The sequence below is a fragment of the Hyperoodon ampullatus genome, assembly GCF_949752795.1.
Source record: "Hyperoodon ampullatus genome assembly, chromosome: 1".
Classification (NCBI taxonomy): Eukaryota; Metazoa; Chordata; class Mammalia; order Artiodactyla; family Ziphiidae; genus Hyperoodon; species Hyperoodon ampullatus.
Genome location: NC_136914.1, coordinates 91,094,020 through 91,118,055, shown reverse-complemented (window position 1 = coordinate 91,118,055; position 24,036 = coordinate 91,094,020). Strand labels below are relative to the sequence as shown.

Sequence of the window (24,036 nt, the reverse complement as noted above, 5' to 3'; positions counted from 1 at the left end):
GAGGGAAGGTCATAAACAACAGGCAACAGCTTTTGACATGCTTGCTGGACTCACACTAGAGCCCAAAGTGGTCATGTAAACAGTCTAATGGCCCTGAGCACGGAGCCCACACTCACCCAAGGAGAGACACAACGAGGTCCTGAAACTAAAAGCCCTGGCCAGCCCCAGCCTAGCTCCCTGCTGTTTCCACTCCATCCAGCATCTGACTGCAAACCTAAGAGATCCAGCGTGAAATCACTCAGCTGAATCCTTCCTTAACTCCTGATGCATAGAAAAATGGAGACAATAAATGATTGTTGTTTTAGGCCACAAAGTTTGGGGATGATTTGCAGCAGTAACTAACTGAAACACTCTGTTTCTGGTAGAAATGTAATACGAGTAAGTATAATTTAGATGAGACCACAATTTCATTTTCCATTCACCTGAACCAGAAATATTAGGTTAATAATGAAGAAAGTATACTAAATTTTTATTCCCCTGGAATTTGCAAATTTTTCAAACATTGCTTTTTTAAGGCATTGAGCTATTCACTGTATTCTGCTTTATTTACCTGAGTCACATTCATCATATCATTAAATATTCAGATGACTATTTCCTATCCCTACAAAACACCACTTACTTATAACTGTACTTAAATAAGACTGCAAACAATAAAACCATAAAATCAATGAAGATGCATGCTCCTTTATATTTTATTTACCATAAAGAGAATACAGCAAACACTGGAGTAAGGCTTTTTAATAATTTCTGATGTAAAGTTTAACACTTAAAATTATGTTTGCCCCCCACCCCCAATTCAACATGCAGATTTCATTTATTTCCAGATACAGTGATTCTAGAGCATTAGACTCTCTGGATAGTTTTGTAACAGAGCATCCTTGCCCTGTTAGTACAATTTCACAAACTGTGTACAATCATGGCATACTACCATCATTCAAAGAGTTCCCCCAAATGAATATTCACACAATATGAATATGAACATTAAAATGTAAGTTTTTAAGTTTTTAAGACATCCTCTTCATAAGCCAAACCACAAAAACCCAGGTTCTAGTTTTAAATGTGTTTATGAAGACTGCTGCTGAGCTCAAAGCATGCAGATGTTCATGACCACCTAGATGAAGCTGGATATTGAAACTCCTTTAGTAGGTCCAATGATGCAATTTTTCACTCATCCCAAGTATCTCCATATTTGTTTACTTTGACTAGGAAAAAGCACAAATAATTGATGATTCCAAATAGTAATAAGTAAAAGGCACTATTTTATGTTTGCTATTATTATGATTTAAAGTTATGGTTCTCTCTGATTTGAATAAATGCACATCAGAGTCAAACTGTAATTATAAAAGGGGGCTGGCTAGACTTTTGTGAACTGGAGGTTAGACATAAATTCTAATGCACTGTATCAAGACCTTTACGTAAGTATTAGATCTGCAATTAGATCTGCATAAAGAAAACACAATCCCCATTCTAAGGAAAACAGATTAGTAACTTGCCCAAGGTACAAGCTTAATCAAACAGGTAGAACCAAAGTTTGGACACAGTTATGTTTAGGTCCAAAGCCTGGGTGCCTTTACAACTTTACCGCCTAAGTGAGTGTGGTATATATTATAGCACATACAAAAAAGTTACCAGCAAATGAAAAGTAACAACAATAATAAACATTTGAATGTTGTTTTTCACAAAAATATAGTTATAGAAATGGTCAGATTTGATTAATTTAATCTCTCCCAGGAGCTGAAATACCAGTACAAGAAGGAAATGCTCTCCAATATTCTTGCATTTTATAAGAAATTATATTTTCTAACATGTTTTTCTGTCTTTTTTACTTTTACTTTTAGCCTCTCTTCTACATAGCCTTCACCTGTGAATTATAACTCTTCAGAAGTATTCATAACAATGTAAAGAAGCAGTTATCAAAATATAACTAGGGACCCCTTTCCCAAGACTCTTTCGGTAAGTCTACGAAGTCAAAAGTATTTTGTTATTATACCAAGATGTTATATAAACTTTCCCCTCATATTTTGCCTTTTCCCCTTGCTTTCCTTCCCTCATGTGTATAAGGCAGAGCTTCTGGCAGAATTCTCATGAAGCTACATGATGTGTGGTGACATCACTGCTCTGACAGCTAATTGAAAATGTGCTTAGGTATTTAAAGTTTCTGCCATAATTTCTAATTAGGTAAATACCAATAAATATAATCCACATAAACTGAAGCTGAAAACTTTTTTTTTTTTTGCGGTATGTGGGCCTCTCACTGTTGTGGCCTCTCCCGTTGTGGAGCACAGGCTTCAGATGCACAGGCTCAGCGGCCATGGCTCACAGGCCCAGCCGCTCCACGGCATGTGGGATCCTCCCGGACCGGGGCATGAACCCGTGTCCCCTGCATCGGCAGGCGGACTCTCAACCACTGCGCCACCAGGGAAGCTCGAAGCTGAAAACTTTTAAGTGACACTTTCTGACCTAGTGAATCTACATTGTACTGTCAAATTTCTGTCTAGATTCTAAAACAGAACATCCTAGAAAATCACGAAGTGTTTCATAACTTTTTTCTTTAAATTATATAAAGTGCCAAAAAAAATCAACTGTCTTTTTATAAAGAAAAAATTCTTTCACTTTACTGTGTCACAGAACTTTAAGACTGTTCACAGCCAAAAGCACAAATGTCCAAATTCAGCGAATGCCACACATCTACAATATTCCCTTTCCTTAGCCTTGACATACAATAGAAATGGTTACAAAAATGAGAAAACTAACTGCCTGCCCTCATGGAGCTTACAGTCTAAATCCTCAAATTAATTAGCAGTACAGAGTACTGGTAAGTCTTTACACATTACAGAGTAATGACCACTGAATGCATAAGGTTTACATTAAATTTTTTTTTCGGTACGCGGGCCTCTCACTGTTGGAGCCTCTCCCGCTGCGGAGCACAGGCTCCGGATGCGCAGGCCCAGCGGCCATGGCTCACGGGCCCAACCACTCCGTGGCATGTGGGATCTTCCCAGACTGAGGCACGAACCCATGTCCCCTGCATCGGCAGGTGGACTCTCAACCACTGCGCCACCAGGGAAGCCCTACATTAAATTTTTTATGACAAACATTAACAAGTATTATTGATTACAAATCTATTTTAAAGGTGTAAAAAACATCAATAACATGACAGAGGTGGATCAGTGTTATAAAACAGAATTGTAAATGAAACAACAACTGACAATTAGAAATAAAACTGGCTCTAAAGGAACGATCATAATAAAAAATACTAAGGATTTTAATTTATTTTTGCATCCTCTGTGGCATACTGACTCTCAAGAAGGTACCAGGAACTTATTCCCTCCTTTGATTTTTAAAGTAGTCAACAGAAAACCTTGAAACAATGACACATCCTCTAAAATTCCTCAAGAAAGACATCATAAAATTCTACATTGAAACAGCTTCAAACCCCTATTCAAAATGACCTCTTCTGTTAGTGGTAAATTTTTGGTATCAGAAAATTTACTTTGGGTAATGCACAGCTGTTCAAAAAGGACTTAAAAGAAACTGTCATTTAAAAAATCTGTATATATTAATTAATTATAGAGTAAAAGTACTGTTAAAAAAAGTCAAACTCATTTTTTGGAAATGCCCTAAAAGCTGGTTTGTAAGGCATATAACTCTATCTTGACTTCACAGATATTATATAAGAAAATCATTTTATTAATCAATCAGGATGCTGTGGTTCTGCCACAAGTGGCATTACAGCCACTAGGTCACCAGGTCTGCTTTTATGCAATAGATGCATCATTTGAAAAATGATATCAGTTCCCAGGGTGGCTTCTCATAAGGGAAAACAGTCAAATGTTTGTATACTTTCTACACTGTATTACAAAACTAGTCTTACCGTCTTAAATTATACTACTATTTGGACTTCATTATTTTCTAACACAAAATGGCCTTTGGAACACTTGAAAAAAGGAAGACCTAATAACTGTTAAGTAGCTATTCTCTAAAAAAAAATGTTATTTTGGTTAATTGCTTGAGGCATTAAATCACACGTTAGTATAATTAAAGTTTTTAACTAATGCTGCAGTTTCCAATCCTAAAGCGTAAAGTGATTCAGACTAGACTATCATACCTTCTTTTTTTGGCATTCTTTCCTGCATAGGCCTGACTGAGGGGTCAGTCTTATGTGTTAAAGTAACTTCATATGACTCTCTGTTCTTATTCCTTAATTCCTCATATGTTATATTTTTTCTTTTAGGACTTTCTTCAATGTTGGGGTCAGGTCCTAAAACAACAAACAGTTAATAAATGGTGATAAAAGGATGTGAATAAATCCAAAAGCAGCTACATTTTACAAATGCTCCTTACCTACAAAAAAAATAAAGTAAAACAAAGGATCACATTATTACCAGCATTCCAAAGGTACTGTATTTTCCCCAAGGTAATTATAAAACTGAAATCTACTTCCTCTTATACTTTCAAGCTGTTATTTCTAAAATTTAAAATATAAAAAAAAATTTAAAACTAACCATGGCCAGAAGAAGAATGGATATAATATAAACCAGCACAATTCACTCATTAAAATGCCAGTGTTCTAAACTGGGAAGTTATTCATACAGCTTATATAAGTAAACAGAAATACATTCTACTAGTGACAACTGAACAAAACTTGACATAGTAGATTTTATTTAGTAATATTTCCATAGTTAAATGTTCCTGTATCCAGAGTCCATATACGCAAACAACTCCAGTTATTAAAAAGATATTTATCTTACCCTCTTTATATTTAAATAAAAACACTTGAAAATAGCTATTGAAAAGTATTACATAGCCTTTAATCAGAGTATGCATCATTTTCATATTCAGGTCTAATGTATGCAATACTGAGGCAGAAAAAAGTGGCAACTTTTACCTGGAGAACCAGCATTTATTCTTTAGCTCTCCCAAAGAAAATCAAAGTATGATTATGTATTATCAAAGAGTCAAACACTGATATAAAAATAAGGAAATGGTTATTCTTAATACTGGTTGACAGGACCAAATATTGAACATAGTTTATAAAATAGACAGTCAGCAAGGAAGGCCATATAAACATTTTTAAAGAAATTAACTAGTGTTAACATAACATTCAGTGAACTACTTAACTTACAAAATCTAACAGACCACTCCAAAAGTAATATTTTTCAGAGGTTTTTAATGAGACAGAAATTGTGCCTATCATTTAAACAATGTAACCATATGAACTAAAATAATTTTTAAAAAAACAGTTTTTGTAAGTGGTACTATTGTGCAACTCAATGGTAAGGTCCCAGTGAATAATCACAATTTTCAAAGCAACATAACTATACACTGAATGCATTCAACTACAATCTTTTATTTTACTACAAAATATACTTGCACTGATACAAAGCACAGAGAATTTAAATTTCTAATTAGTTCTAATATTATATAGCATGGTTGAAAACAATATTTTTCTTGCTAAAAAAGAGAAGTATTAAAACTGTATACTGAGTTTAAAAGCACTTTGCATTTCATTAGTAGTAAGTAATTATTTAACTCATTTCCCTTCACCATAAATGATATTTTTTAAATTCTGAAGGGAACAGTATATACTAGATTAGTAGTGAGGAATTCTAGGTTCTCATTCCCACTCTGCCAACATTTAATGAATGTCCTTGGGCAAATCACTAAGCTTCTTTGAGTCTTGGTTTTCTCAATTGTGAAATATGGAAGTTTGAACTAGATGATCTATCACTAAAGTTCCTTCCAGGTCTAATACTTTTTCTTACCAAAAAGAAAAATATTTCATTGCTCTGAAATTCTGTGACAAATAATGAAAACATAAATTAGATAGAAGATTAGGGAGAATTTTTTCCACTTATAAAAGCCAAATGAAAATATCTTGCATTGTGTAGGGAGCATGATTTACTGTAAAGAGCTGGAAGGAACAGGAAAATGTAAAAAAGCGTTGATTTAAATCTAACTGTAACACACTACCTATAGTAAGTCTCATAGCAACTATGAAAGAATGCTTTCTGCTTTGAAAGATTAATAACTCTTTCAATTCCTGGTAAGAGAAAGCAGAGGACAAATAGGACTTAAACAAAAAGCGAGGATGTCCTGGTTAAGGGAGGACTGCAGCTGGGGCAAAGCAAAGGAGGCCACTGTGGGCCCATGTGGGGAACTAAGAGTGGCAATCTTGAGTTAAACAAGGGGGGTCAGAGTAGCAGAGCATGGACGGATGGATGGCTGCAGTGGAGGACTTAATTTGGGCCTTGCTGTAGTCTGTGGGCAGATACTAAAGGCCTTTTTGTCTGTTTTCATTTGGCAAAGAAATTATGTAATGTGGAATGAAATTTTCTAATGCAAATGCAAGGAAGGATGCAAGACATAGCAAGGAAAGAGTTGGTGCGTGGCTAGAATAGAAGTAGAATGGATTTGAACTTGGGAGACAGGGGAAATGGGAGATGCAGTGAGGGACAAGGAGAGCTGACTCTGGAGATAAAATAATGTCTTTAACCATTCTTCCTAAGCTGCCTACCTCCTTCCCTTTCTGACTAATCAGATGTCTTTGTTTCCAACCATTCAGGAAAAAAAAAAGTTAGTTGAGGACTAAGAGACTATCAACAACTTTCATCCACTTAAGAATCTCTTTAATTATCTTAACTTCCATTCTCTCCTGTCTCTTCAGTTAATACCCCCCTCACCAACCCAGACTCTTGCTCTAAAAGCAGCACTGTCCAATACAATTTTCTATAATGATGAGAATATTCTATATCTATATCTGCACAGTCCAACACAGTAGCCATTAGCACATACGGCTACTGAGCAATTGAAATGCTGCCAAAGCAACTGAGGAACTGATGAATTTTCAATTTGATTTGATTTTAATTAAACAGCCTCTTCTAGCTAATGGCTACTTTATACCCTGACCTACCTAGAACCCTTTCCACATCATTTGGAACCTTACTTGACCTATAACCAATGCCTCTCTTTCCACTATATCCCCTCCCTCCTTTTAACCTATATATAGAATCAAATCTCTCCTGTCTTCAACAAAAGAAACGAAGACCCAAATGTTCCTTTAACCTTGTTTATTCCCCATAGTTACTGGCTGATTGTACTTATTTCAAAGCACACGTTTTTAAATACTCTATGAGGTCGACAATCCCTTCTCCAAACCCTCAGAGTCAGAAATGCTTCAAAATTCAGAGTTTCTCAGATTTTAGAAAAACATTACCATATATATCCCTTATTACTTAATGTCCACTGAAGTAGCAATGAATAAGCAAACAGTATTTCTACAACAAAATCTAGAAAAAAATCGTATTAAGATAAACATTATCAATAGAGTTATACCAGTTTAGGTCAGGGCTTAAAATGAGTTCAGGTCAGATTTTTATCACTAATTTAATTATTTAAAAACCTGTTTTTTTAAAAAGCATTTTGGATTTTAGGATTTTAGGTAAGGAACTGTAAACTTGTATTTTCTGTTTTTAATTCATCTTTCACTGCAAATTAGACTGAAGAAAGCCAGCAAGGAAGGAAGCAAGAAAGCAAGCAAGCTAGCAAACATTTGTTGAGAGCCTATTACTTTCCAGGCATTACTTCTGATTTCTGTATTTCATCTCATTCCCAAGGTTCTTTAAGAAGGGTATTATCATCTCTATTCAAGAGATCAAGAAACGGCAGGGATCACAAATTACAAGTTACTTGCCTAAAGTTACAATAGCTAGCAAATGTCAGTAATTCATATCCAGGCCTTAATCCAAAGATGATGCTGTTTCACTTAACATTATGGGATCTTCACAACTAGTATTTACACAAACTTCACAAAGCACTTTCACATGGATTTTCTCACTTGACAACAGTTCTGTAAAGCAGGTAATTATTATTTTTCTCATATTACAAAGAAGCTAAGGTGGGCTTTAAGACCACACTACCAAGTGTAACATTTTTAAAGCCTCTCTGTGGCACAGTTTATCATTTCTTCTTTGCTATTTCACTAAACACGATTAGTATTTTCAATTAATGGAACATATTAATAATTTATCCTTATATTTCTGTATCTTCTAGCAGACAGAGAGTTTCTCAGGGCCAAGAACTAGGTCTTATTCATCTTTATTTCCATACCTAGCAGAGTGCCTGATACCTATTAGACCTCAAAAAATGTTGAATGAAGGAAGAATGAATTCAAATGAACAAAAGAGCAAACAAACATGCTGAGTTTAGGCTGATGGTGGAACATATAGGTGATATCCAGCAGAAAAGGTCATCAAATAAAGTTTATACATACGTTGGACCATAAAATGCTGAAATTCATTTCAAGAGAAGTTTCTACCTTGGGCAATATGATCAGTAATACCAGTGGGAGTAGATTCATTCATAGAAGCACTGAATGGGATTGGCTCATAATGAGGAAGTATCTCTCTTTCTATGTTGTCTGCTTCTGGGGATGTCACAAAAGATGAATGACCACTCACATTTGAGTCATATTTTGACTTTTGAGAATAGTACCTGTAAAAGAAAATCATACTGTATAAAAAAACACGGGTTATTGTCTATACCTTATTTAAAGAAGTGTGTTAAGGTATGAAAACCAGTCATTTTCTAAAGGAATCATATAATTTTAACATAGTTATTTAAAACAGTAAAATAAAGTCTGTTTCTGCCACAAAAACATTAAAAATATCTTCTGATCCACTTACACAACTTAAAAATTGTCACTCTTACTATAGAGAAGAGAAAATATATATCCAATTTTCTAATTATTAGGCTTTAGACATCATTGTAATGTGTTTAAAGTTCTTGGAAAGAAAAAGTACTTCAGATGAGAAAATATGTCCATTTCCCACATTAACTGGGAAGTTACTATCACAGGCAGCAGTCCATATAAACACTATTTTGCTGAAGTAGATGTAAGTAATACTAGCTTTCATGGGATTTATGCTGCTTGCCATTTATGATAGGACAATCTACCAAATCTACTTAACTACCTTATTATTTATTTACCTACCTATCAAGACAGACAGATTCATTTATCTATACTTACACAATTTCCCTACAATTGTAAACAACAGAAGGATTAAAAAGCTGAAATCTGTTAAGAGATGGGATTGATAATATTTGGGAATTCAAAAAAAAAAAAAAAAGTCGAAGTATAGTAACCAAATGTGTTTGACAAATTAAAATCTCTCATTTTGGGACATGAACTCCCAGTAGAATGCAACTCTATACTTAAAACAAAAGTAAACAAATCATGTTCTACTTTTGAAAACAAAATTAGCTTTAGCTTGCTGCAAAATGGCAAGTTTCAAATGTTCCTTCAGTTAGGCCATGTTTCCTGCCCTCAATTACGGCAATATCTAGTTATAATTTTTTACCTAAAATGAAAAACCTTTAATAAGATCTGAATGGCCTACCCAGTTGGTGAAGATCGTCGTGTCTGTCCTGATCGTAAAGCTTCTCCAAGAGGGGAATTCTCAAGATTCTTGAACTTCTCTTGGCAAGTTTTCACATAAGAAAGCTTTCCAGCAAAGTATCCCATGATGCAAGCAACTTTTAGTAAAAATAAACAAAAAGTGTAACTCGCTATGCCTCTTTAGACAAAAACCTTTTCTAAAAGAACGTTTTAAAAAATGTCGTTCTTGGGCTTCCCTGGTGGTGCAGTGGTTGAGAATCTGCCTGCCAATGCAGGGGACACGGGTTCGAGCCCCGGTCTGGGAGGATCCCACATGCCGCAGAGCAACTAGGCCCGTGCACCACAACTACTGAGCCTGCGAGCCACAACTACTGAGCCTGCGTGTCTGGAGCCTGTGCTCCACAAGAGAGGGTGCGATAGTGAGAGGCCCGCGTACCGCGATGAAGAGTGGCCCCCACTTGCTGCAACTAGAGAAAGCCTCCGCACAGAAACGAAGACCTAACACAGCCAATCAATCAATCAATCAATAAATAAATAAAATGTGGTTCTAAATATGTCTTTGGTGTGGAAAAACTGGGATTTCCTAAAATAATGGTAAAAGTACCATATTAAATCACATTCAGAGTTCACAGAAAGATTCGGTAGATATAATTCACTTTCACAAAATAAAATAAGTTAAAATAAAGTTGCTATAAGATAAATTCTACTTTACTAATTACTTTATTAATACAGATAGGAAAAATGTGGTAACAGCATAATGGAATGAGGAATCAAAACAATACAGTTCTAGCCTGGTTACAGGGATTTAGGCCATTTCATTCCTTATAAAATGGGAATCACACTATTTGCCCAGCTAATTTCATAAGATTATTTTTTAAATCAGGTGCAACAAATGCCTTCAAGTAATATATTATGAAGTGTACCTAAATATGGCTATTGTTGCATCTTTATTCAATAGAGACTACCCTGGAAAGATTCATAGAAAGCCTCAGGTACTCTTTTTCAGGGCAATTTAGTATCTTTTCTATCAACCATATTATAAAATGTAAAGAAGCTATGCTTAAAAATGTAAGTTATGTTTATTTACTGACTGTAAATTAAAGAGGTTTTAAAAAATTATGCTTAATTTTAAAATACACTTTATTTTGATTAATCAGAATAGCTGGACAACTTTCTTTCCTCACAGACCAAGAGACCTTACTTTCAAATTTTATATCTTTAATTATATAATTTAAATTATTATATCTTTAATATAATTTAAAAAATATAATTATTTAACAAAATAATTTAAAAATAATAGTTCTATTGCATTATAAAAAGAGAAAAAAAAGCCCCTTTCAAGTAGCTCATGATTTTTAATGCTAACAATAAAATGCCCAAGTAGTCCATTTGATGAAAAGCTTAAACAAAATGATTTGTCAAAACAAATAACCAAATAACTGTTATTAGTAACACAAAACATTTGATAAAAGCTAGTTATTTTACTCAGGTAGAAAAGCTAAGAGAACTAGTATTGTTCATACTTACATATAAGTTTAGGGATGGAACCATATTTGGGATGACTTGAAAGGATTCCTAAAGATAAAACAGTAAATATTTCTGAGTAACACTGTTCCATTTACATAATTAAGATGTTTTATCTTTTATTGAGGTAAAAGAAAAGCTTTATGCCAAGTTTATGCTAAGAGTATATAAGAGAATGGCACAGAAATTATGGTAAAAAATACAAAGAAACTACTTCTGCTAGTCATTATCTGGTCTTTCATAATGTGAGACAAAAGTAGCAATACGTTTAGCAGTGCAGTATAAAGTAAGATGTATCTATTTCTCAGCAGCTTTGAGAGACCCACAAAGATACAAGGAAAGATCAGTACAGATGATCTTTAAACATCTGATAACATTAGCTCTTTCCATAACACCAAAGAAGTCTGAAGCTATTTAAAAGAGAATTCAACATCAAGAGAAACATGAAGAAATCAAAAGACTCTAATCTATTACAATAGGTGAATTTAGCAAGATCACTTGATACAAGGTCAATATACAAAATAAAATAAAAACAAAAATGAAAAAATCCACTATATACTGGGAACAAACAAAACCCCCAATATTTTAAAAAATACAATTTATTATAGCACCAAAAAACATCAAAGCCCCAGTAACAAATCTAATGAAAAACATGAAAGATCTTGAAAACTACAAAATTAACTGAGAGAAATGAAAGCTAAGTAAATGGAGAAACACACCATGTTCATGAACTGAAAGATTAAATATTGTAGGGACTTCCCTGGTGGCACAGTGGATAAGACTCCACACTCCCAGTGCAAGTGGCCCGGGTTTGATCCCTGGTTCGATCCCACATGCATGCTGTAACTAAGAGTTTGCATAACGCAACTAACACCCAGTGCAACCAAATAAATAAATATTTCAAAAAAGATTAAATATTGTAAAGATGGTAATTCTCCACAAACTCACCTATAAATTCAATGCAATCCCAATTAAAATCAAAGAAAGTTTTTACCCAAATTGAAAAGCTTATTTTAAAAATCATGTGGAAACACAAAGGGTCAAGAAAAACCAAGGCAATATTGAAGAACATAACGGAGAACTGACTACACCAGATATCAATATCTATGATAAAACTATAGTAATTAAGACAGTGTGTTGTAAGTACAAGAACAGATAAACTAATCAAAATCAGAAGAGTCTAGACACAGACCCCCCCACACAGTCACTTGATTTATGTATGACAGAGGTAACATTGCACTGCAGTGAACAAAAATTAGTCTTCAAAATATAGTGCTGGGTCAACCACATATCTGTACGAGGGAAATATGTATCAAAACTAGAAACTACACTATCATCAATATACGAAAGGATGGATAAACTGCTGACATATTCACACAGCAGAAAACTATATGCAATGAGAATATATAATTTACAACTACATGCTACAATGTGGATGAATCCAGTGATGTGCTGGTAAACCAGCTCTCCAAATAAAAGGCCCTGATTTGTAGTGTTAGTCGATTTGTGATGAAATACTTGCCCCATGACCAATTTCAAGCTACCAATGGTTTAAAAATTGGCTTGCCAAGTTCCTGAAATTTTAAAAATCAGCTCTCCGGAGCTGGTACAAGCCAGTTTTAGCATACTACTGGATGAATCTCACCATGTTGAAAGAAGGTACACAAAAGATTGTTGTCATGTATATATAATTTTATGATTTAATTTTATATAAAAAACAGACAACAGATTTATGCTGTTAGCCTCAGTTCCTTCATTGTATAAATGAACAGAGATGATGAGAAGAAAAGGGAGGATGGTAACAATATCTACATTTATACAAAAAAGTCATTCCTTTATTCTGTCACCAAATAGCTACAGACCACTTACAACATACAGGCACTACACCCTAGGAAGTAGGAATATAACAGTAAACAAGACACTCTCTTTACCCTCAGAGTTTAGTCTAGAGAGCGAATGAAGACAAAAAGAATATGGTGTGATGGTTGCTATGCATCCACTCAAACAGAGGCACAAATCGAAGCTATTGCAGGTTGAGTTCCAGACCACTGCAATAAAGCAAATATTGCAATACAGCAAATCACATAAATTTTTGGGTTTCCCAGTGCATATAAAATTTATGTTTACACTATACTATTAAATGTGCAATAGTATTGTCTATAAAACAATGTACATACCTTAATTAAAAAATACTTTGTGTTTATAAACGCTAACCATCATCTAAGCCTTCAACAAGCTGTAATCTTTTCGCAATAGTAACATCAAAGGTCACCGATTACAGATCACCATGACAAATATAATGAAAAAGTTTGAAATGTTGCAAGAATTACCAAAATGTGACACAGAGACACAGAAGTGAACAGATGCTGTTGGAAAAATGGTGTCGATAAGACTTGCTCAATGAAGGTTGTCACAAATCTTCAATTTGTAAAAAACACAGTATCTGTGAAGCTCAATAAAATGAGGTATTCCTGTATTTGAGTGTCTACTACGTGCACTATGCCCTCTGTCAGGTGCCAGAGACAGCCCATATTCTACAAGGAAGTAGCAAGAATGGAGGCAAATACATTTATTGAAGCTAATGTAATACTCTTGGCAACAAGTGGTTGCATTAACTACAACGGGAGTGCAAATGGGGACAGTTTACAGAAATATTTAAGAGCTGTACTAGAGAACGGACATTTGTTCGACAAAGCAGGTAAAGGATAGAAGTGAAAAATAATGTCTGTTTCCTGGATGGAGAGTAATGCCATTCAGACATAGGGAAAATGGAGGAATTAATTTATGGAGAAGTGAATTCAGTTTGGGATTGAACTTGAGTTCATTCTGAGGAGCCTGCAGGAGGGTCATCCATGTGGAGATATGCAGAATATGATTCTGGAGCAGATTATCTAGGTTAGAGATAATGACGGGGATTTAGAGCAATAAATGGTCACCAAAACCCATATTATTGCTGGATACTATATAGACTAAAAACTCAAAGGCAAAGTAAAACTCTGAAGAACAACACAAGTGAAGGAAGAAAACCCAGACTACAATGTAAGTACCAAGAGGTCGTGGGTTTTTGTCTTTCAGTGCTATATACCAAAAACAGTGTATAGTGCTTATCAGACACTCAAAAAACATATGAAAAAAATGGAGAAGTTGCCTGAGACAGGAGAAAAACCAGAAGAATGTGCTGTAATGGAAGCCATGGGAAGAGAACATTTTAAGGATTGGTTAAAGTTGTATAATGGTCAAGAACAAAAACTGTCCATTGAATTTAAGCAACAAAGAGGTTGTACTGGTAAGTGTTTTAGTACATGTCAGACTATATGCACAATCTATGACACAGACTGCAGTGGGCTGAAAGAAATAAAAAGTGAAGTGCTCGGGACTTCCCTGGGGGCACAGTGCTTAAGAATCTGCCTGCCAGTGCAGGGGACGTGGGTTCAATCCCTAGTCCGGGAAGATACCACATGCCTCGGAGCAACTAAGGCCACGTGCCACACTGAGCCTGCGCTCTAGAGCCCGTGAGCCACAACCTGAGCCCGCGTGCCCCAACCTGAGCCCGCGTGCCCTAGAGCCCGTGCTCCGCAACAAGAAGCCACTGCAATGAGAAGCCTGCACACCACAACCAAGAGTAGCCCCCGCTCGCTGCAACTAGAGAAAGCCCGCACGCAGCAACGAGGACCCAACGCAGCCAAAAATAAATAAATATATTTTTTTAAAAAAGTGAAGTGCTCATTCATGAAGTCTGGCTTCAAATGCAAGACATCTAGGAGCAACTGTAAAGGGATATAAAAGAAAATTTTTCTTTTTTATGTTGTCAAGTTAGGAATGACCTGAGCATGTTTAAATGTTTTGACAGAAAAGGATTGAGTAGAGTGGGAATAGCTAAGACTATGTAGAGTATGACCCTGTGGATAAAATCATACACAAAATGTTAGGCGTTTTGATTAAATGCAAATTGTTTTGGTGGATTCTGAACTCCTTTTCTAAAGTCTCTCTCAATTTTTTTTTTTTTGAGATTGACTTATTAAAACACCTCACCCCCCAAAAAATAAGAACCCAGTACAGTTTCAACAATACTGAAAGCCCTTAATGCTGGGAGATAGTTACATGAGTGACATATGACTCAATATTCTTTTCTGTGTTTTTTACTCAAAGTATCAACACCCCAACAACAAAACAACCCTGACAAAAATATAAAGGTAACATGTGACACACTGAATAGAAAATGTTATTCCACACATCAGGTTAAGTCATTTTCAACAATTTATCCTTTCCAAAAAATGGATTATAAATTCCACTGAAAGGCTCCAGGCTCAGTCACTATGAACAATTACAGAGAAAGATGTTTATCACTGTTGTTGCTCATGGCATGACTTTTGCAAATGAAATCAGAGGCACAGATCACCACTGATGTCAAGTCAAATAATCACCAGATGGTGACTAGGAGTCCAAGAGGATTTTGGCTCCTGACAGAATAATCTGTCACCTCAGTACTACGTCCTGATATTTTCAGTAGGATTCATGTGAAGCAGTTACACTCCAATAAAGATGTACTAAAATAAAGTAAAATAAAATAAAAGATGTGTGTGTAACTAGAAAAAGGGAATTTCTCTGGATTGGTTATGTGTATAACTAGCTACATGTAGGAGCAAAGCATTCCCAAGCCAGGGAAAAAACCCAGTAATGGTATGATTTTACTGTTGAAGATATAAGGTCTAAGTGAGTAGGTACAATCTGACCCTTCCAATTTTTACTGCTTCTGCCTTACCTTCAAGCTGTCCAAAGTCTCCTACTCTACGTAAGCCCCAAAGTTCCAAAATTTTCTCTTCTTTGTAACCTTTTCAAAATTACCATTTCTCCTGGTTCTACCTTAGCTATATGTTTTCATTCCTCCCTGCATGACTTTGCCACTCTAGCCATGTCAGTCTCCTGAATGTCCACCCAAATAGTCATGCTTATTATTCTGATAACCAGGTCCCCCCTTCCTGAGATATTCTTCCATCTCTTTTAATCTAAATCCTGCCCATCTTCAAAACCCACTTCTTTCAAGAAATTTTCCTTCATTACAGTACCTCTGCAGAGATCTTCTTTGAAAACCTACAGCTCTTGGAGTCTCTACAAAACTTAGAAGCTTATTAAATATTTAAATTATATTCTCCATTTGCTTCAACACTGTATTCACATTGTTTCCTCACATGAACCACTAGCAACTCTTAATTTCTTTTGTATAATCCACCCCTGCCCCCAGGTCTAGCTCCAATCATTAATGACTGACAAGACTAAGATAAATAAAATGGGCAGTAAAATAACAGACACTATAATTTCTCCAGTCCTAAGTTTTTCCTTAAAAGTAATGTGACTAGGGACTCCCCTGGTGGCACAGTGGTTAAGAATCCTCCTGCCAATGCAGGGGACACAGGTTCGAGCCCTGGTCCGGGAAGATCCCACATGCTGTGGAGCAACTGAGCCCATGCGTCACAACTACTGAGCCCGCGCTCTAGAGCCCACGAGCCACAACTACTGAAGCCCGCGTGCTACAACTACTGAGCCCGCGTGCCTAGAGCCCATGTTCTGCAACAAAAGAAGCCACAGCATGAGAAGCCTGTGCACCACAACGAAGAGTAGCCCCCACTCGCCGCAGCTAGAGAAAGCCGCGTGCAGCAACAAAGACCTGACGCGGTCAAAAAAAAATAAAAAAAAGTAATCTGAATAAAATGTCTGTTTCACACTATAGAAACAATTCTAGTCTATAAAACAAGTTAGTCCTAAAAGACAAATAAGAGTATATATACAAATAAGAGTATATATCTTGATTTGTTTGCCTTTTTAAAATTCCTGTCACAGCAGCACATTGTAATGAGGTTCTTTGGGAATTCTCCAAACAAAAACAAAATTTTACCTCAAAAAATCCTTCCATTTCCCTCCAAAACTACTTTTTCTCAACTAGTTGTGTCAATACTACTAAGTACTTCATACTGCTAATATGAAAAGGCTAAAACTTCCTATCTTAGTAACATTTTAGGAGGAGCTAGTTAAAGAACAGTTTTCTAGAATATATAAAGGCCATCCTAAGGTAACCATCCTTTTCTGGAATACCTTCTAATTCCCATAAATTTGTAACTTATTTATTGCAAAATAAATGTAATGAATATTTCTACTGCTTACATTACTAAATTTAAAGATGCAGAGAATGATACATTTAATACCTAATCTAAACTCAACTTCACTATTTAAACCAATAGAATTTTGGACAAGGAAGGACCCTCACTCCCCCCATTATTATAAGACAAAGCTGGTTGAGGGAGCTAGGGAACTCCTAGTCTTTAAACTGGTACAGAAGAATCAGCTGGAGCTCTAACTCAAAGACTCTGATTCAATAGGTCGGAGATGGGGCCCATGAATATGCATTTCTTATAAGCTCCTAGGTGATAAGTTGTATGGATGGTCTACCTAGACCAGGTTTGTCTCTCTGCCTTCCTGTAAACTACCACTGGCTTTTAGTTACTTTCTTGCTCTTATAGTGTCAATGTTGCTACAGTGCTACAGTTAATGGACATCAAATTCTCAAATTTGATATGTGAGTCTGGGTTCATGGAGACAACTCTTCTGATGTTGTAATAATTTTTTAGTGATAATTTTTAGTATGATACATTACCATATGTCCTTTATCTAAAGATCAGGAAAATAACACATAAAAACATGATGGTATCCAAAGTGCTAAACAAATTCAAAGTTTAAAATATTTACCTTTACTAATCAATCCTTGAGTAATCAACATACTTGTTGCAGCCAAAGGTACAGCTATAAGGGGAAAAAAAATTTGTCAACACCAACAAAAGGAAAACATTTTGTCTGAGTTCATTAGGATAGATAAATGTATATCAGTAAAACCAGCTACGAAGTTATGTTGCAAAATTAAGATCTTTAAAAGAGATTTCTCCACTTTTCAAAGCTGTACTGTATATACTCAGGGAAATATAAAACGTATTTTAAATTTAAGAAAATATTACAAATTATTAAACAGTATAATTTAAGAGCTACCCAGATTTAGGATCTAAAAAAGCCATTCACTAATACCATCAATTAAAACAACATAGAAATAGTGACCTAAAGTTGTTTCCGGAGTTAAAGGGGGAAAGAATTAATGATGAGGGAAGCAAGAAGCATATTACAAACTGCTAAATTCCATGTACCATGCTAAGTGCTTTCGGTACATTATCATTAATTTTTACCACATCTCTATAAAATAGGTATTATTATTATTACTATTTACTATTATTACAGATAAATAAACTGAAGCTTAGAGATGCTAAGTACTTTGCTCAAGGCCACACAGCCACTTCAACGACAGATTCCAGATTCCAAAGAATTATGTCTGCTACTAGATCTCAAGTTTTATTACACTGAGTGAACCGACACAGAAGACGTATTATTTGCCCAAAATCATATGTGATTGGGGCAAGAATTAGAAAACATATATTTTAAATACTAATGCTTTCTCTTAAACCAGTGAATTCTGTGAAACTAAATGAAAATATGACATACATATGCATATTAACCCAGAGTGAAAAATCCAAAGCTCTCATCATAATCTCAAAGGGGCTCATAATTTAAGAAATCAGTCTTCTACACCCACAGTGCCCAACAGAATTTTCTTTGATGATGAGAGCAGTCTATATCTGTGTTTTCCAGTCAGGTAGTGTGCAGGAAAGATTTAACATAACAGCTCTAAAACTGCTTTCCTTACAAAAGCCTGCTTTCAAGGGTGGTCCTTAGCTTATATTTGGGAGCTTGACTGGTAAACTGATATAAATCTTTACCTGAATGATAAGTGGCTCACTCTGCCCAAACTGCTTGTACAAATACAGTTCATACTGAACACTTCCTTTCCTTCTGGGAGTCTGGAATTTTGTTACCGGCTAGGCTGAGGGTGCCCATGTGGCGAGACCCCGACAAAAACCGTGGGTGCCGAGTCTCTAATGAGAATCCTTGGTAGGTAACACTTCACATGTGTTACAACAACATGCAACTGGAGAAATTTAGCACGTTCTTTCTGTATGACACCACTGGGAGAGGACTCTTAGAAGCTTGTGCCTGGTCTCCTCTGGATTTCACCCACACTCCTTTCCCTTTGCTGATTTTCCTTTGTATCCTTTCTGTTGTAAATTATTTTAAACTGAAATAGCTACATGTGGCTGCCACGTTGGAGAGTGCAGTTTCAGACTAGGGGTTGGGAAATGCTCTGTAAAGAGCCACATGGTAAATATTTTAGGTTTTGTCGGCCACACAGTCTTTGTCCCAACTACTCATTTTAAAGCAAAAGCACTGAGACAATCCATAAACAAATGAACACAGCTGTGTTCCAATAAAACTTTATTTATGGATGCAAAAATAGGAATTTCACATGTAATGAAATCTTTTGCTTTTTTCAATATTTAAAAATGTAAAAACCATTCTTAGCTCATAGCCATACAAAAACAGATTTGGCCCTTGGGCCGTAGTTTGCTCATCCCTGGTCTAGACCGTACATGGGCAACTTAAGAACCAAAATCATTAAACATCTGAATTATTAATATTCATGATTAAAATCCTTAACTCGGGAATAGGGCATTAGCTTTGCCATCAGACACAATTTGCAGAAACCCTAAGGTTTAAATCCTTGCTCTATTACATACTAACAGATTTTACCTTTGCTGGAAGAACGATCTAATGTTAGTTGGTTAAAATGCCTTCATATACTATTATTTAAGGTTTTTCAAAGGATAATCTTTTAAAATTATAGCATCAGTACAATTTGCAATCATTTTTCTCCTTCAGCTTGGTTCAAGGACTGCAACATGAAGAACTGAAGAATCATATAAAGGTAAAAGGCAATGAGTTCATTGGCCATCTCTACAATGGACAATAATTTCCCCATTGCACTTCTTAGGTCAAGATGGCACAATGCAAACAGTAATAGTCTGGTTAAGGAGATTCAAGTACTAGTTCTGCCATTCATCACTATGTCTTTGCATAAATCTCTTAACTTCATGTTATAAAGGGTAATGGATTAGAACTAAGGTGTCTTTCCAACTCATATATTGTCACAGAAAAAGAGAATGGTAAAATTCAAAGAGACTTCAGAGATTATCTAGTCTTCATCCTAATCAGAGTAAACTGATATCCAGAAAGAACAAGTCATTTGCTCAAAGCAACACAGATGGTTAGTTTGTGGTAGAGCTTAGATCAAAATCCAGGTCTTCTAACTCCCAAGTCAGTAGCCTTTTCCACTGTACAATGACTCCCATTCCAGAGCCTATTAAATAATGTTTCTTTAGGCAAATCAATAACACTGCTGACCAAATGCTACTTTATATTATGACCATGGTCCCACTCATATCCAACACAAGGACCCCTAAAATTCCTTTAACTCTTCTCTTACACTAGCAAAACGCTTCTCTAAACTCATAATTGGGCTGCCCTGGTGGCGCAGTGGTTAAGAGTCCGCCTGCCGATGCAGGGGACACGGGTTTGTGCCCCGGTCCGGGAAGATCCCACATGCCACGGAGCGGCTGGGCCCGTGAGCCATGGCCGCAGAGCCTGAGCGTCCAGAGCCTGTGCTCCGCAACGGGAGAGGCCACAACAGTGAGAAGTCCGCGTACCGCCAAAAAAAAAAAAGAATAAACTCATAATTGTTTTCAATCGAAACTTTTACTTCATTAATCACAATAGCACTAACAGCCATTTAATAGCTTAACACTTATAATAAGTTAAATTGAATTAATTAATCCCATGAGATAGGTTAATATTATCCCCACTTAACAGATAAGTAAACTGAGGCATACAGACATCAAGAACTTCTCCAAAATCTCACAGCTAATATGTGATGGAGCTGTAATTTGAATCCAGAGAGTCAGGCCTCAGAGTCTATGCCCTTATAAGTCACTACACTGTCTCATTCGGAAACCAGTAGTACACATGTATGAAATATTCACAAAATAAAAGATGCATGAAACAAATATGAATTCATACACCTTCTCAGCAATTCCAGAGGTGGAGAACTATTGTAACATACAATACACATTAAACTAAGCCTTTTATGTAGATTCTTTCATTGTCTGTATATCTGGGCAGATACAACTAGTTGTACTCCTTTTCATCCTTCTAACCCATTCTGCACACTGCTAACTAATGTTCCTTTAAAAAATTTACATATCATCCCCTTGGCCCAAGAACCTACAATATATAATGAATCAAACTTTTAACTCCTTGCTATTATGTTTATTTTCTACCCCCAACAAAAGACCTCTGCTCCAATCCCTTCAGCCTCAAGGCTCTAGCAGAGATCAAGTTATTGTAGACTTTGCATTTGCTAACTATCCCTTTCATCTAAATGCTCCTCCACCATTCTTCATTTGCCTGAAGTCCTATTAGTTGTTAAGTCTCATTTGTTTAATAAAGGCTTTTTAACTAAATCAATTCCAATTAATTTATCTTTTTAAAATTCCTATTGCTGTTATGCACTTAATCTTTCTCAGTGTTTCATGAGTTAGCTTTGTCTCAACTACATCATAAAACTACTTTAGGACAAAGACTTCCAAGCACAGTACCTTACATACTGTATGCATAAATACCAGGTGACTGATCCTTGTCACCCCCTCCATCCTGCTTTTTTTTTTTTCATCCTGCTTTTTTGTTAGAATTACCTTCTTACCTGAAAGGACTGCAGTGACCTCATGAAGCAACAGGGTTCTATTCAAAAGGAAAACTATGTTTTGTGTTGCTTTCAACATTCTTTGTATTTAAAAAATAAAATCCTCATGTATATGGTCTCTAGTTAGAAATCAAGAGCTGGTAGCGTAATACCATTTCACAACGATAGAACAGAAACCAACCAGTTTTTATCATATAATGGTTAAAAGTTTAAGAGTTAAAATCATAAGCTTGTTTCAGACAGACCTGGCTTCAAGTCCAGACACCACTGCTTACCAGCTGTGGAACACTAGATAATTCCTTTAACATCTCTAAACCTCAGTTTCTTCACCTGTAAAGTGAGGGTAATAGCAATCAACCTTATTGGGTTATTTTTATATAACCCATGTACACTCAGTAAATGCTATTACTATTACCAACAAAAATACTTCAGGGTCTTGGAAACAGTTCTAGAAATTATTACTTTAAGATGCACACAATTCTGATCATTTCATGATATATGCAAATGTCAAACCACTACATAGTACACTTGAAACTAACATATTATCATACATCAACTACAATTCAATTTAAAAATTTTAAACAAAGAAATAAAACGTGTTCAACTCTATTTCTTTAATCAACCTCTTTTACCAATAACCACACTAATGCCAAAAGTCTGCCCATTTTTTCTATGTGAAATCATTATAAGTTCAGGTACTAAAGGTCAAATTTTGTTGATTAGAAAATTTAACTTACATCTGAACCAGAAGCTTTCATCACTGCATTCTGCAAAGACTCTTCTTTCTTCCTCTGTTGGAATGTAATCAGCCCCTATGTCTTTTCACCAAGGAAAATTGGCAAACATTAAAACACCCATGGAAAAACTAAGTCTAAAAATACCTTAGTTTAAACATTAACAAAGTATACCTTTTTTTTTTAATGAAGTAATGGAATAAGTGGCTTGTAAACTTTTAACAAATTTTGACTTCAAACATAGAATTAGTGCTACTGTTCTACTGGCTATGTAGTCAGGACTGCCTACAAAGTGGGCTGGGTCCAGTGCAAAATTAGAATTTGGGACCCTCTGTTCAAATTATTAAGAATTTAAAGATGCCACAGTAGATCATTAATGGGTCCCTGTATAACTGCACAGGTCACACACCCTTGAAGCCAGCCCCGTGGCTACTGTTATTCAAGGCAGTGAAGATTTCTCTACATAAAAAGTGCTTCTAAATGTAAATACTTAATTGATAGTTACGGGGAATTGGTCTTCGAACTTCTGCATTCGGCTCTCCAAAATCAGCCCTTCCATTCATCTTTCCTGCATAGAAAACATTTCTTGTTAAGTATTAGAAACGACTGAGATTGGCCAAAGTAAATCAAGATATAGCATTGTAAAATTACTAGTCTACGTGGCAACCAATCAACAAATATTTACTAAGCACTACTACATCTGAAGTACTTAAAAAGCTGCCTAAATAAAAAAGTCACAAACCTATTAACTATTTTAGAACTAGTCACTAGGTCCTGTAATTGAAAAAAGATGCCTTATAAGTATTTATCAACTGATTATATCAAGTTAAGATAACAAAAGGTTACCAATTTTTTTAAAAGACATATTTTTCCTCTGGAGGCTGGTTTATTTCACATTATCCTATGTTTGGATTCTCTCAGAAATATACGCCCAATGATTAGGATAATTCTCCAAATAGAGGAAGAAAAATCCCAAGTCTTTTCTGGGCTTCCATTTTAAAAAATGAAATAATCATCAGGAAACCCCCTCTACAAAACAGTACTACAAAAAAATGAAATAACTAAGACGTCATATTGTTCTCCCTGTGGTGGGAAGCTAACAGCACATTCCGTAGCCTCTAAACTTTCCTCCCTCCCCAAACAGACACCTAGAAAAATATACAAGATATAAAAATGCATAGCATTTCAAGAACATACACTTTATTTATCATTATTTTTAACCCATGCGTCCGACCTTAAGAGACCAATAGATTAGACAGCTACGCATTTTACAGAATGTTCACACAGGATCGTGTTTACTCCCATCTTAAAAACAATGTAAATGAAAACAGGAAACGTCATACGCGATGAGAATAGCAACTGCGGCCCTTCCACATTTCACTTATTCAATAACTCATCACTGAGGGCCTACTACATCCCAATCAATCCCTTCGCTAAGAAACAAGATCAGAAAGGGTAAATGAATTCATGGATGGATGGAGACTGCTTAATAAACTACTTACACCCTAAAACAAACGTAAAAGAAAACAATGGAAACCTCTTACTTCTCCCAACAGAGAGACTGCCAGGGTTGACAAGACCCCTTCACACAACATCATTTTAATCTCCTAATCCCAAAGAAAAAAACCGCATTAAGAGACCGTCGATTCCTGCACCCCATCCCCCGCCCACCGCGTCTCCCACCTGCAACACCT

At 35.7% G+C, this 24,036-nt stretch overlaps 1 protein-coding gene across 2 annotated transcripts; it reads right to left on the bottom strand.

The window, feature by feature from the left end:
* Window positions 1-674: 674 nt before the first annotated feature.
* OCIAD1 (OCIA domain containing 1) lies at window positions 675-22,908 on the bottom strand (the record flags this gene model as incomplete). Of its 2 annotated transcripts, none has more annotated exons than XM_079700038.1 (8): window positions 675-1,202; window positions 4,109-4,261; window positions 8,318-8,493; window positions 9,399-9,534; window positions 10,925-10,972; window positions 17,663-17,716; window positions 22,346-22,426; window positions 22,848-22,908. In XM_079700038.1, the coding sequence occupies 8 exons, from the start codon at window positions 22,903-22,905 to the stop codon at window positions 1,165-1,167; spliced, it is 744 nt and encodes a 247-aa protein (XP_079556164.1). In that variant the 3' UTR covers window positions 675-1,164. The 2 variants fall into 2 exon arrangements, with proteins under 2 accessions (XP_079556164.1, XP_079556163.1); XM_079700037.1 differs by having other exon boundaries at window positions 675-1,196; window positions 4,101-4,261; window positions 22,848-22,905.
* Between the last annotated feature and the right edge of the window lie 1,128 nt (window positions 22,909-24,036).